This window comes from Labeo rohita, chromosome 3 (assembly GCF_022985175.1).
Source record: "Labeo rohita strain BAU-BD-2019 chromosome 3, IGBB_LRoh.1.0, whole genome shotgun sequence".
Classification (NCBI taxonomy): domain Eukaryota; kingdom Metazoa; phylum Chordata; class Actinopteri; order Cypriniformes; family Cyprinidae; genus Labeo; species Labeo rohita.
In genome coordinates, this window is record NC_066871.1 from 54,453,748 (window position 1) to 54,470,243 (window position 16,496).

The 16,496-nt window shown below is 36.2% G+C and overlaps 1 protein-coding gene across 1 annotated transcript; it reads left to right on the forward strand.

The window, feature by feature from the left end:
* Nucleotides 1-5,027: 5,027 nt before the first annotated feature.
* On the forward strand, nt 5,028-10,791 carry LOC127162107 (major histocompatibility complex class I-related gene protein-like). The gene is made up of 4 exons (XM_051104896.1): nt 5,028-5,159; nt 6,883-7,122; nt 9,742-10,020; nt 10,626-10,791. The coding sequence occupies exons 1-4, from the start codon at nt 5,111-5,113 to the stop codon at nt 10,652-10,654; spliced, it is 597 nt and encodes a 198-aa protein (XP_050960853.1). The 5' UTR covers nt 5,028-5,110; the 3' UTR covers nt 10,655-10,791.
* Nucleotides 10,792-16,496: the final 5,705 nt, after the last annotated feature.

Here is a 16,496-nt window from a genome sequence, read left to right on the forward strand (position 1 = left end):
AAATTATGGAAAATATGAAATCCTTGTGATACACAGGACTAATTAATTTAGATTATGCCATTAGTATTTTTCTGAAATGAGCGTTTGTATCACGCGTCCTTGTTTAGGTTCAGTACTTTCACATTAATGGTAATCAATTTATTTTCTTTGAGGTTCTAAATTATTTAAATAAATAAAAATAAAAATACCAGGACAAAAAAGTTATAATATATAATATTAGGTCAGTTGCAGGACATATATTGAAAAACTGTAGAATTTTTGTTGTTTTTATTCTTATGAGATCATGTTTTAAAATAAATTTTAAGATCAGTATTACAAAGGGTAATACTGTATAATGTTTTTTTTTTTTTATATAAAAAATAATAATTAATAATAATAATAATAATTAACAGATTAATAATATAATTTTGTTTTATCAGAAGAAGATGGGTTTTGAAAGCAAAGTAAAATATGTTAGCTGAATTTTTGTTAAAGAATAATGGATTCAAATTGGTTCCATACATATATATTAATACATGTATGTGTGTGTATATGTGTGTGTGTGTGTGTGTGTGTGTGTATATATATATATATATGGCTGCGTCTGCTGTGTGTGTGCACTCATGATGGGTTAAATGCAGAGGACCAATTTCAGGAAGCTTCCTGAGACAGTTTTTATGCTCCTCGTGCATGCAATCAATCTGAATAGGCAAAAGTCTCCACTTTCAGAGGACAATCTATTTGAATCAACTCATTATTTGCTCAAACTCATATGTCTTTAACAAGATGACAAAAGGAAGTTTGTGTTCATTCTAAGCTTCTCAACTCTTATAGCAGTGTTTTTTTGTCTTTTGTCATGCAAGGCACCATAGATATGTATAGAAGCATTTGACCACTCCAAACGCGTAGATGTGTCCTCCATCTTGCAACAGACATATTATGACTTTATATGATATATTTTCTGTATGTGTTTTCTGCAGCTCATGGCACTTTTATAACAATAAAAGGATGTTTATGACAATAATAATAATTAATAATTCCTTATATTTATATAGCGCTTTTCTGGGCACTCAAAGTGCTTTACATAGAAGGGGGAATCTCCTCAACCACCACCATCACCTGGATGATGCGACGGCAGCCATATTGCACCAGAACACCCAACACACACCAGCTTATTGGTGGAGAGGAGATGTGATTGATGAAGCCAGTCAGAATATGGGGATGATCAGGAAGCCATAATGTTCAGAGGCCAATGGGCGAATTTGGCCAGGATGCTGGGGTTACACCCCTACTCTTTTCTTCTGCTGAACACGGCTCATGTTTGAGGAGCAGAACGATCACATGAGGTCCTGGATCAGACAGATGGACACACTCTCTCACTGTCTGTGTGATCTGATGATCTGAGATGTTGGTCTGGAGCAGCTGAGGACTGTTGATGATGATCACGTGTCTGTCCTTCAGTCTTCCTGAGACTCTCTCTACAACATCTGGAGGAGCTTCACTGTCAAACGCTGCTCGTCCTAATATGAAGTTTCCCACATCACTGTTTTCAGACACGCTCCAACCCAGAAGAACAATCCTCACTGCAAACAGTCAAATCAGACGTTCAGTGTCCACAATCCTCACATCAGACAGTAACACATGTGAGATGTAACATGATAAGAGAGCAAGATCTTGATCTTAATCAACATCACAGTTCAAAATGACCAGAATCCATCAGTAGGAGATTCATTTAATCACTTGTGCCCTTCATTTATTGATGTAGGTACAGACTTACTTTAAGAGGATCATGTTTGCTCCGTCATCTCCTGCGAGGAGGATTGTGGACGACAATCACTGTATGAAACAGACGTCATACATTATATCTGACTCTTTCATCACAGTAACACAAACCAACAGATATCAGCATTACTGAATGATTCTTACAAACAACGTTAATCAAAGTGAAAGTGAAACACTGTAAAACACTAAAAGAATGAAAATTATTTTGCTAATTTTCACTAAATAAGAAGTTATTTCTGTCTACCCATAATTGATTATATCTGCATGTATACCCCCGGCTGAGAAACACTCAAAAAAAAATAAATAAATGCTTGCAAACCGGTATTTCTCCCTATTTATTTCAGACCTGTTGTGGAAAGTGAATCTGATTATCCAGGCCAAGAATCTTCAACAAATATTCTGCATCCTCATCAAGTGTTTCTAGTTTCCCAACAAAGTCAAACTGAATTTGGCACAGATGCGAGTGTCTGTGCATCTGCTGCTGATGCTCATCTGAAAGTGTTCAATAAAGTGAGTAAAGGACAGTCTGATACCTATGGCAATCTTGAATAGAGAAATATTAGCATAATGCTGAACCTTTCTGGCTGACCAAAATCATGACACGTTTCCAGTGTCAGTGCAAAACAGTAAATAACACCAAGACGATCATCTGCTATAATGGCACGGTCCAGAGCTTTGTTTGGTATCAGGTCAAATGTTATACATTTCCACTGTAAATTCAGACAGCTGCTGGTCGAGCAGGTTCAGTGTGTCTTCAGTGTGATGTGTTGATGTTCACGAGTGTCTGGCAGGAGGCACCAGATCTGCAATCATCTGAGCATTATGTCTGGAAACTCTTTTCTAGGAATGCAAATATTAATATATATTACTCACTGTTTATATCACGCGTGTTTCTGTGTATCAACATGATGTTTGTTTATGTCTGACCTGCTAATGTCTATGAAAATGTCACTGAAAACATTGTCACAAAAAAAAAAAAACATCCTGCAATGTTCAGAACAGTATAAAGCATTATATTGAAACCTAGAATAATTAAACTTTAGCTACATACTGATCTGCAGTCAGTTATTTTCAGTCAGTAGTGTTTTATGGGTTGTCATCATCCTCTAGTCTCTAAAACTAGAATTCGGATCTTAAAACTATTAATATTGCTGCATTATTAGCCCATGACATGTAACTTTCTTAATGCATTTTATCATTACATTTTATCAGCTGAATAACACAGTACTATATATATATATTTGACTGTCCCACATTAGGTTCCGTATCAGTTACAAAATAGCAGTTCTTACCTATAAGGCACTTAACGGTTTAGCTCCTGTGTACCTAACTAGTCTTCTACCACGCTACAATCCATCACGCTCCCTAAGGTCACAAAACTCTGGACTGTTGGTAGTTCCTAGGATAGCAAAGTCCACTAAAGGAGGTAGAGCTTTTTCACATTTGGCTCCCAAACTCTGGAATAGTCTTCCTGATAACGTTCGGGGTTCAGACACACTCTCTCTGTTTAAATCTAGATTAAAAACTCATCTTTTTAGCCAAGGATTCAAATAATGCATCTCATAAACTTTTCCTGCAGCTATATCTGATCAAATGTTCATTATTAATCTTTTAGCTCTGGTTGAACAAATCTTCCTTTTCTTAGTTTGAACAGCAGCTACGCTAATTATGTTCCTATTTGTTCTCTGTTTCTGTCATGGGATTGACATCCCGTGGTAACTAGGAATTCACAAGCTCCAGTGTGGATCCAGAACACTTAAGAAAAGATGATGTCAACCCCTCAGAGGACTTCAGATGATGCCAACCCTGAAAACATACAGCACTACTGAATTCTGCTACTAGTTTATGGTGTTCTTTGTCTGTTTGATTACGTCATTGATCTTTACCACACATCTCTACCATATGTACATCAAGCTACTACTACATATATTGTAAAATTGTCAATTTGGTGTAAAGTTGCTTTGCAACGATATGTATCTGATATGTATTGAATTGAATTAGTCTAAACACACTTCTGAAACATCCATTTTAATAATATCATTGCAAAATATGATGCACAAATACATCATAAATAAAATAAGATCATGTAGTTTAAAACAGATCTATATCATTAACGTTATATTATTTTCTAAATGCTCTGTCAGTCGAAGTGCTCACAGATTAAACTGAGTTTGATTTTCCACACAGAATCTCACTGTTTCTTCAGCTCATCTCACAACTGCTCTGGCCTGAGTGTTTTATAGTCTGTTTTCATATTGTAGTGTCGGCCAGTATGATTATTCATTTTCAAGCTGAATCCAAACACATGGACAGGTTTATCTGCCCAATGTGGACACCAGGATCAGGATGCTTTGTGTAAATCACTCTGAATCTGTTATAAGATTTGTTTATGTTTTTAAATACATTATATGAAGCACTAAAGTTATGATCGGCGGTCTCTATAAAGGCGGATCTCATAAACTGATCTAAAGCTGATGACGCGCCTGCTGTGTGTGTGTGTGTGTGTGTGTTTGCTCACTATTCATTACTGTGTGTGTGCACTTGGATGGGTTAAATCGCGTCTGACTATAAGTGAGCTGTTGTTGTGTTTTTTTTGTTTGTTTGTTTGTTTGTTTGTTTGCTTGTTTATTGTTGGGTTTTTTTGTTTGTTTTGTTTTTTTGTTTTTTTGTTTGTTTGCTTGTTTATTGTTGTTGTTTTTTTTTTGGTAAATATATATTTCCAAAAAGAAAGAAAGTCTAAAAAATGCGTTCCTCCACTCCTCAAATAACAAATACTCCCCTCTCACAAAAAAAAAAAAAAAAAAAAAACCATCAGGCCCTGCAAGCATCTAAAAATAATAATTTAAATAATCATTTAAATAACACATAATAAAATCCTGTGATCGGCCTCATAATCTTGATCGGAGCACCTCTAATTAAAACTATAATGTCCACTGGTTTAGCTTTTCTTCTCATGAGTTTCAAAGGAACTTTTAATTATGACATTTTAAAGAATAACATGACACATGCATGCACTACTTTTCATCACAGCTCTGAAGTAAGACAGACAAGGAAGAGACAGATGATGCAAACTGTACAGAACGTAGGAGACATTTAATACGGCTTTTTGTCTTTTTGCAGCATTTGGATGTAAGTTGTCTTCTTTTCACATAATATACTATAATATACTTGTGGTTTCATTCAAGCAAATGCACATGCTCAGTGTTGTGGGTGAGGCAGGGGGAGGAACTGTTTATAAACAACTCAAAGTCAAAGTAAAACCAGAACCAGCAGCTGCTGTGTGTGACAGGTGTGTTTCTAAAAGACATTGGCTTTAACTGGCTCTCTAAAAACATAAAAAGAGTTAAACATGCGACTCTTTGTGCTTCTACTGTTTGGGATTCATCTCACATTTGCTGGTGAGTCCTTCATTTTGGGTTTACTGAACACTATTGTTTTTGAAGCATAATTATATGATAAGACATCGCTCAGTACTGTGATACTTATTTATTTCTTAAATATAAAATCATGTTAAAACTACCTGCTACCCGCGATGAACATCCTGAGTTAATTAAGGCGAAAGAAGCAATAGTGTGTGTTAAAGGAATCGAATAAAAGTGAAAATTCAATAAAATGTCTGTGCTAGACAAATAGTTTGGGATATGTTTTTTAAACACATTAGATTTACGCTGTAAAATCAACATCTTTGTGAAATAGCGTCAATACTAAATCTAAAACAGGTCTGTGCAAAGAAAGACTTTTGTACGTTTTTAATGGGTTCAGTTCAAATAATCTGTCAACATGTCCAACGAATTAAAATACTGAACAAAGGTAAAACAGAATTTGTAAATATTACTTGTAATTATTTGTAAATGTGCATCCATTTTTGATACATTTTGTTGTAGCAGTTTTGCACTTTGACCCTCACTATACTTGAATATTGTGCGTATCTTTGGAGAGTTAACCAAATAAAACAATACTCTTAAAACATTCTTCATCAAAAGTTAATAATTAGTTAACTAATAGTTCCGTCATTTGTAATATACAATGTCATAAAAAAAAATTAGATGTTTCAATATATATACATATATACACACACACACATACTGCTGGATACAGCTACGTTTTGATAAAAAACTTGAAGTGACGATTACTTTTTCAGAAGGATATAGCTTGAATGTAGCTTATATGTAACTTGGTGAGTAGTTTGTCAAACCAGTTTCAGAATGAGCTTCCTCAGTACTGTTGATAGAATAAATAATGTGTGACGCTAGATTTTTTTTTTTAAACTGACCTTCTTATATTTTGCTTGTTCTCACATGCATATACAAAGTAAAATAATATTGATGATAAACAAAAATGCAGGCACTTGCTGGTAACTTTTTTTCTTTGTTTCTTTTAAAAACATTGGCGAGGAAAGAGTTAATGGTCTGTGTTCTAGTTGTATATCATATTAAAGTTTCTTGGTTATTTGTTCTTTCAGCTTTTTTTGGAAAAGCTACACGTTCACCGTGACATGTCAATCAGGTTCAGAGTGAATTCTCAGACAAAACTAAAATGAAACTATTGGCCTGACCTAACTAACAACTTATTGTAGAGTCCATTTGACTAAAACTCACAGCAAATCAGTTGTAATATATACTGCTTTCTAATTAAAAATAAATAAAGAAATAAAGAAATAAATAAAAATCGACTCTCTGGTATTTCTCTTTATTTGGAAAAATCAAACGAAACATGTTAAGATGAGAAGTGAAGAGGGTTTTCTTAACACATATTAAACAGATGTTTATAATGAACTGGATTAAGAGTGTATTTCTAATAGTGAATAACTCTCAAACAGAATTTCTCTGCCCTTCTCAAATGTATTACCTAGAATAATGAAAATATACTTTTTGCAACAAATCATTTGTTTTTTAATATCCTTTGTGAGTCTGATCTCTTTAAGTAATCAAAGGGAAAGTCTTCTCATTTACTGATTTTTCATTTACTCTGTAGACTTTATTAAGGCAGTTCAAAGTATCCCATTTAGTTTGAATGCATGATTTAGTGCGCTTTTCAAAATATGCTGGTTGAAATGGTAATATTCTTATATCTTTAGTTAATGGTTTTTATGGTGCAGTAGTTCTTCATCTCTGTTCACAGGAAAACACTCTCTGAAATATTTCTACCTTTCCGTGTCTGGGGACGATGATGAATTTACTACAGTTGGTCTGGTGGACGACCGTCAGTTCATATACTTTGACATCAACACAAGGAAAGCTTTGCCAAAAGCAGAATGGATCATGAGACAGAATCAAGAAGCAGATTACTTGGACAGACAGACGGCGTTGATGATTCATGAACATAACTGGATTAAAAAACACGTCTGGATCAAGTCAGCAGGTATGCTGGACAAACTATCTCAAGTACATGCACACATATATTTGGCTTCTGATAATAATAAAGATAATGATAATAAGAAAGCAATTAAACTGTAACGCGGAGTGAAAGACGACAGGTGAGCGGATCCATATGCGAGCCTTTATTAGCAGGACAAGACAAAAACATGGTCGTACAGGCAGGGTCAAACAACAATGGCAGGCAGGTATAAGGAAGGCGATGCACAATAGAAGTCCGTGAAACAGGCGAGGGTCCATCCGTGGCGAACGTAATCCGTAAGGGGCTGAGCGAGGAGAATAAACCAATAAACACGAGCGAGAGTCAGGTAGGCAGACGGCGAACAGTCGAAACGAGAAGGGCCAGGCGAGGGAACTAAACACTGGGAACAAGGAAACAAGGAAACGCTAACGACAGAAATACAACAATCCGTGACTTGCAAGGGGAAAGTCCGGGCTTTTATAGTGCGCCTGATTGGCTACAGGAGGCAACGCAATGGGCGCGATGGGTGATGGGAGTAGTAGTCCAGGGTGCAAAGCAACTGTCTGAAGCTGTGTCTGAAATCGCCCACTCGTTCACTCATTCACTAATCCCTATATAGTGAATGGCCGTTGAGTGGACTATATCAGAAGGAGTGAACGAAATGAAGTGAACGAATTCGGACGGTGACGCATATCGTTACACTTCGCATGAGACTTGGAGCTGTTCCGAAAAATCTTTTTCACATGTACTTTTATATTACATGTACCTTATTTTAGAAAATAATATTAATAGCAAAAACACTTTAAATCACTTTAAATGTAATTATACATACCACCGCATCAGCTTTATGGTTTTATTAATAGCATTAATTTGTTTTGTAATATTATGTGTTCATAATCATTAAATACTAATAAAATACTATCAACAAAAATAAACATACATTAATTACATGTTAATAATTTTATGTGTTTATTGTTTGTAGTATCTTAACATTCCAATGATCGTAGAGCGCCCTCAGGCGACCGTTAATATTACATCAGAATGAATACGCTGCCAACGAACATTTTTAAATATCCACCAAATTATCATCATTTTTTGTAAATTAACAAAGATGCCAGCTCATTAAATTAGTAAAATATTAAACTGAGTTAATGCCTATTTAATATATTTTGATATGAATAATTCATGAAATAAACAATAAAGCAGAAATAATAAAGATGTAAACGGCATCTCTCATTCAAAATTGTTCCCTCTCTCTCTTCGAGCTCTTCGGTTCTCCGCATTGGATTGTGGGATATAGTGCTTCAGCGAGTGTACATCGGTTGTACATTCGAAATCAGAATGCACTGTGGGTAAAAAGTAGTGAACGTAGGGAATGAAGTCGTTCACTCCGAATTCGGACATCACTACAAAATGGCTGACACCTGATATAGTGCACTATATAGTGGATAGGGAGCGGTTTCGGACACAGCTTGAGTGTAGTGACAGGGTGAGAGCGACCTCTGGCGGTGAGCGGACCGCAGGACACCGACCAGATTCCTGACATAAACAGAGTGAAAAACGTAGCTGAGAATATGACATTTTTATTGGTACCTGAAAGAATAATCACACAAAAAGTCCCACAGGAATTTAGGGCATGCGTTTATTATGTCTTTTTTTATACAACAGCTCTTTCTGCTCCTCGATGGCTGATAAAAGTGGAATATTAGACCGATATTATAACTGGAACCTTTCACAGTTTGTATCACTTGCATCATTTTCTCACAGCAAGTGTCACGGCTAATGCTTAAATTCAGCATGATTAAAAAATAATAATAATACTGTTTTTGTGTCATGGAATGTAGTTTTAAGAGGTTTTCGTCGAAAATGTACGTGTTTATAGTTCAAATATGCAGACAATAAAGATGACGTCTACATGAAAATTTGCTTCAAGGTTTTCAGAGATGTGAGCTCCAGGACATCAGTCAGCGCTCTTGAATCCACCCAAAAGCGCCTTTACCGCTGCCTCTGATGTCTCTGTAGTGGTTAAACATGAGATGTAGTTCGTTTTAGGTAAATCTAACGGGCAGTCTTTGGTCTCATTGATATTTTATTTGTTCCAGAGCAAACGGTTTTGGCTGAGAGTAAAGTCTCATAGCATTATATTTTATGTAGATTTAATGCTGTATATCAGAGCACTGCCTTTGTACTGCCTAGCAACTTTTACGATGGCTGTTGTTGTTGTTTATGAAATACTATTATTCAACAAATAATGTTTTATATAAATAATAGTTTGGTACTATTTGGTATTTGGGAAACACTGTGCGTGAAGGTGATTGTAGTTACATTGCTCTCCCAATAGAGTGAGTGAGTCAGCGTATGGAAACAATGTTGTTTTAGAAGAAAGATTTTTTTATTCATAACATTTGTTTATAACTTACTTTTTATTAGTTTTATATTCTGTTGTTGTATCTTGTGCATTTACACACTTGTGCTGTCAAACTGTTGTATAAAGGCAATATCACACACAAATGTGAGATATGGCTGTATATCTGTACACTTCACAGCAGCACACTTTACTTTATTTTCATCACAGAACAGACCTGACAAACAGATCCAGACTGAACCAGTCGAATTCACACATTTGAAATCTTGTGTCTCCAGGTGTTCACACATACCAGCTAATCTACGGCTGTGAATGGAACGATCGGACTGGAGAAACAAATGGGTTCCGGCAGTACGGATATGATGGAGAAGATTTCCTGTTTCTGGATTTGAAGACGGAGAAATGGATTTCCTCAATGGAGGAAGGATTCAACACTCAAGAGAGGTGCAACAATGAAACTGTCCGTCTCGAGTACTGGAAATACTACCTCAAAATTGAGTGCATTGAGATTCTGAAGGAGTTCCTGCAGCTCGAGAAAAGCAGCCTGGAGAAAACAGGTACACGATTATTATCAGTTGGTGCATAAAAACAAACGTAAATCAGTTTTAATGATGAACGTACATATTTGAAGATACATATTCAGTGAGATATATTAAAGTCACTGTAAATAGCTCCTTGATAGCACATACATATTTCTGCACAATTTCACTTGTGTGACTGTCAGTCTTTTCCAGAACAGTCTGAAGACTGTATAATATGCTGTGCTATTATTTTTAGCCAATAAAAGGAAAATGCTGCAGCATCTTGTACTACATCCATTGTTGAAAATATTTATTTTTTATTATTATCGATTATTATTATTTATTTAGATGTTGTCTAATTGTGTCTTATTGTGTCTAAATGACTGTGCAGTATGGCCACTACTGTTACACATTTTCCTACAAACTAAATAAAATTTTATCCTACATCTGGATAAAATCTGAATATGCAAATAAAATAAATAAATAAAAAAGAATAAATAGAAATAAAAATAAATACATACATAAATAAATACAATAAAAATAAAATGAAAATAAATAAATACATAAATAAATACAATAAAAATAAAATGAAAATAAATAAATAAATAAACAATACAAATTAACTGATTATTAATTTTAAGGATGTGAAGGTCGGTACGCTTCTTCCTAATGAGGACGGGACCTTCCAGAAGACTGTCACGCTACAGGCTGAACCTGACGAGTGGAGGAAGAACGAATACACCTGTGTGGTGAAACTCAATAGCGAAACCATTAGAAAGAGACTCACAGACAATGAGATCAGGACCAAGTATGGTAAGTGTCATCATGAGGCTAAGAAATGTTTAGTAAGTAATGTAAGTGTAAATGTAAGTGACCAGAAAATACCAGTGAACTGCTGCGTCACAGTCATAATTAGTTTTTTGTACCTTCAGGATTTTCCATCAAGAAGTTTTCAACCAGCTATTAACATTGTCTGTATCTTTGAATAATCTGATTAATATTTCTGATGTATATTTTCTATAAACAGAAAGGCATGCTCCTGTTGGCATGACTGTTGCTGTTGTTGTTGTGGTGGTGATTCTGTTGATTGTCATTGTTGTCCTCTGCCATTTTAAAGCAGAAGAAGGGAATTCAGGTGAGAAACAGTCATGTGTCATGTTTATACTCTTAGTATTAATAGTCATATTTTGTAGTAGTATTTAAAAATAGCAGACTTTATTCATGAAACATTAGCAGAACCAGTTTCTTTGTTGACTATTCACAAATCCATTCTTACGTAAATTGTTCCATTGAATTTAACGCAACAGCGTCATCAGTAGACGAGCTGTCTCAGTTGATATTTTTTAAACTTGAAAAAGTTTTGGTAAGTTTAGTATTATAAAATGAATCTTCATACAACTACTAGTTCTATAAGCATTGCATAAATATATCTTTACAAATCCAAAATAAAAATTAGAATGAGTCAGTATGAAAATTTAACAGTTCATTTTCTGTTCCAGTCTCTGGCGGCGGCTCTAAATGCTCAAGTCAGTCCTCAACAGTGATGACTAAGAGAATTATCAGTACTCACTCACTGTCTATTCTCTTATTCTCGTTATATTTATCACATCATTTACTCATTCAGTGTACTATTTTATTTTTATTGTTATGTTATTTTCTTGTCTTTTTATTTTATTTTTTTCATTTAGTCTGGCTGTGACCTCCTGTCTGCCGTGTTGCTGAGTGGTGATGCTCTATATGGCGTCAATTTTCTGCTGGAATCTCTATCTTACTATCACTCTCTGTTGTTTAAAGTAATAAGATATAGCTTAATTCCCATAAAATTTCTGATATTATCTATCAAACTAATCAGACTAATTTGATTGTTCACTCTTAATTTAATTTATAACCACGAGTTCAGCGCGTTAGTATTCTGTTGGCTGGTTAGCTTGCCTTTTGCATTTCCGTCTGCATTTCTTGCGTCTAGTACTATATTTTTTTTTCTCTTGTTCTGTTGTTTTCTTCCTGTGCTCCATCTTTTACAAGTTCATGAAACAATGGTGAGTTGGAAGTGTTACAAGCATGGTGAGTAATGGCTTCTTCTCCTGCTATTGTTGTTTGCACCACTTGCCACATGTATATTTTATCAATCTCTGTCGGCAGCGAGGGATTCACATGTGATAAATGCAGGGAAATAGTTAGGCTGACAGAGAAGATTTCAGAACTAGAGACACGCATCCAAACTTTAATCGAGGATAGTAAGAATGTGAGGGCATCTTTCTCTTGTCGCCGAGTATTGGTTTGCATTAATCACAAGTCGTGTGTTAGCAACTGTACGGAGCCAGTTAGTCAGTTCAGTCATGTTGTCTAGTCCAGTCTAGTCGAGTCTTGTTCCTTAGTCATCCGAGTCTTGAACCTTTGCATTGTTGTATCGTCTTGTCTGTCTCGCTGCCTGCCTTTTGAAACTCTCGCCTGTCTGGATTACTCTTTTGCCTCACCCTTCGGATAACGTTCGCCATGGATCGACCCTCATCTGTGTTACAGAATACTCTTTCTCTTGCTGTCTATATACCCGTTTGCCATTGTCTGACCCTGCCTGCCTTGGCCATGTCTTTGTCGATGTCCTTGAATAAAAGTTTGCAAATGGATCCGCCCGCTTCACGCTTCATTGCTCACTCCGTAACACAAACTCTGGTGTGGTTAGAATGAAATATGAAAGCAACATAGACCAAATACTTCTAAACGAACCAAAAGCAGGAAGTAATGACAAGATGCGACACTACGCGACATGATTTCATGCAGGGAACCAGCGGTGTATCCAAAACAAAATGAGCAGAGGGCAAAGTGGAGCAACGAGGGGGTAAAGTGCCATTTATGAGCTCTTTGTGAGTTTACAGGTGGTGAAAATAAAATCATATACACGTAACAATGAGCGTCCAGCAGACAGCATTAGGTGTATGCGGCTTAAAGCAGCATTGAGCAGCCAGATCAGTAAATGCATACTCTGATACCATACACCTGCAGAGCTGCTTTTAGTCTAACGCACCTATTCCTTTGATTTGGAGTGTTCGGTGAGTTCCGTCATGAAATATACTTCATTCACCCCAACTAGTTTGTGAAGGTATCACTATGCTTTTGAACGCTAAGCAGACCAGGACCAAATGTATAATTTTCCTTTTTGGTCCAGACCAAATGAACCAAACGAACTGAAGTGTGAACACACCCTTAGTTAGTTTGCACTTGACTAAGTGGGGCCCAGGTCAGGAAGCAGACAGACTGGCTAAAGTTATGCATCACTGTTATGCTGATGACACTCAGCTCTATATTTCTTCGCGGCCCGGCGAAACATACCAATTTGAAAAACTAATGGAATGTGTAGTTGATATAAAAAATTGGATGACGCATAATTTCTTACTGCTAAATTCTGAAAGAAAAAAAAAACAGAGATGTTAATTGTCTGACCTAAAACCTCCATGTGTAATAACCTAAAACACTGTCTAATACTCAATGGCTGCTCTGTCAATTCTTCGTCATCAGTTAGGAACCTAGGTGTGCTATTTGATGGCACTCTTTCCTTTAAAAGCCACATCTCTAGTATTCACATCATCTCAAAAATATATTTAAATTACGACCTATGCTCTCAATGTCAAATGCTGAAACATTAATTCATGCGTTTATGACCTCAAGATTCGATTATTGTAATGCTTTATTGGGTGGTTGTTCTGCTCGCTTAATAAACAAACTCCAGCTGGTCCAAAATGCAGCAGCTCGAGTTCTTACTAGAACCAAAAAGTATGATCATATTAGCCCGGTTTTGTCTACACTGCACTGGCTCCCTATTAAACATCGTATAGATTTTAAAATCTTGCTAATTACTTATAAAGCCCTGAATGGTTTAGCTCCTCAGTACCTGAGTGAGCTCTTATCACATTATAGTCCCTCACGTCCGCTGCGTTCTCTAAACTCTGGCAATTTAATAATAGTTAGAATATCAAAATCAACCATGGGCGGCAGATCATTTTCTTATTTAGCACCCAAACTCTGGAACAACCAATATACTTGTTGCAAAGTAAGAAGAACAGCAGCTACGCTAATATTAGTCTGTTTCTTTCTGTCAGTGGGGACCACGTTAACTAGATGAAGTGAAGACCTCGTCACCTAGACGGCCATCGGCACAAGACCATGGGAACCAGATGAGTCCTCTGCACATTTGGACTTCTCTGCAACATGGAACAAACCGCTGGTTCATCTGGCCAGAGGAGAACTGGCCCCCCAACTGAGCCTGGTTTCTCCCAAGGTTTTTTTCTCCATTTCTATCACCGATGGAGTTTTGGTTCCTTGCCGCTGTCGCCTCTGGCTTGCTTAGTTGGGGACACTTAACACTTAATAGTAGCGATATTGAATACTATTTGAACTGAACTGAGCTGGATAATGACATCATTGAATTCAATGATGAACTGCCTTCAACTGAAAATTGTTTACTGTTGTCCATTTGCATTATTGACACACTATTCTCCTATTTAAAGTTGCTTTGACACAATCTGTATTGTTAAAAGCGTTATATGAAAAAAATGTGCCTATATTGTACAGCGTTGATTGATATATTTATTTATTATGTAAAGGATAATCAATGGTTTGCGTGCTTTGAAGGATTTTAAATGCACAACATGGAGGCAAAGAACTGGAGGCAAAGAAAGAGAGTCTGCGTGTTTCTCTCTACAAACAACTAATTAATTCATAAACAGCATTTTTACCACCTTGTTGCTGAGGAATATAATATAGCGATCTAGTATCTATAGGCTGTTTTATTAATAAAAGTCGTGGGGAAGCGTTGACAACAAGTTTATGTGTGTGGGCAGTGCAGTGTAATCTCTGACCCCTCTGTGTGTGTGTGTGTGTGTGTGTGTGTGAGTGTGTGTGTGTGTGTGTGTGTGTGCACCTGGTATTCATCACGTTATGGGACCAAATGTCCCCACAAGGATAGTAATACCAGTAAATGTTGAGCTTGTGGGGACATTTGTGAGGTCCCCATGAGGAAACAGGCTTATAAATCATGCAGAATGAGTTTTTTTTGAGAAAGTAAAAGTGTGCACAGTCTCCTGTGAGGACTAGGTTTAGGTGTAGGGTGATAGAAAATACGGTTTGTACAGTATAAAAACCATTAGAATGTCTATGGAATGTCCCCATAAAACATGTAAACACAAAATGTGTGTGTGTGTGTGTGTGTGCGCACCTGGTATTTATCACATTATGTGGATCAAATGTCCCCACAAGTATAGTAATCCCAGTAAATTTTGGCTTTGTGGGCATTTGAAAATGTTTAGGTCCCCATGAGGAAACAGGCTTATAAATCATGCAGAATGAGTTTTTTTGAGAAAGTAAAAGTGTGCACAGTCTCCTGTGAGGACTATGCTTAGGTGTAGGGCGATAGAAAACATGGTTTGTACAGTAGAAAAACCATTACACCTATGAAATGAACCCATAAAACATGCCTCAATTAAAGCAGCACATTAGAACATTGATTAAACAGACTTGGAACTACCTGTGCATTAAAGGTTTTACTGCATACCTGCCAGCCAATCAGAATCCAGTGTTTAGACAGACCATGGAATAAAATCAGTTAATCAATCTGTGTCACTTCAATTATATGTCAATGCAATATATATATATATACTTCAAAATATATACTTCAACTACGATTTCCTGGAAACAAAGATGCTGTGTTGCCAAACTCCCTCATGGAAAAAGAAGCTGTCGTGTTTACAACATGTGACAAAGAGACAACAAGCTGGATTTTCAAAAGTATGTGAAATATGTAAAGTTCTTAGCATAGGCTCTTCTAATAGCACTTCTAGGAGTTGTACACACTGTTCTCTTATTGTGAGGACATTTCCACAACCCTAAATATCATGCAGCAAAAACAAAACATGATTTGATGCTTTACCTGTGAGTCAGTGCTTGGCCATTCATGCTGTATATATATTTTCTTGAGATGGAAAAAGATCCAAGAATTGTGGCTTTCAAATGAAAGATTGCTATCAAAAACTACACCTAAGTTCTTAACTGATGACAAAGATTTGACAGAGCAGAATAGTCATCCAGTTTTTTATATCAACTATGCATTCCTTTAGTTTTTTTTCAAATTGGTATGTTTCACTGGACTGTGAACAAATATAGAGCTGAGTATCATCAGCGTAACAGTGAAAGCTAACACCATGTTTCCTGATGATATCACCCAGGGGTAACATGCAAAGAGTAAAAAGTAATGGCCCTAGTACTGAGCCTTGAGGTACTCCATACTGCACTTGTGACTGATATGATACCTCTTCATTTACTGCCACGAATTGATTTAAATCAAGGTACTTACAAAATGTTTTTTCTGTTCTGTATGGGTTTAATGGGACAAGTATTTTATTTGTAGTTCCAGTCTGACTCACATGTATATTGAACAAATGCAGCTTTCTAAACCTTGATCACAATCATCTTTATCTCAGCTTTCATATACTGTCAGTTTTTATGAGATTCAAAGACTA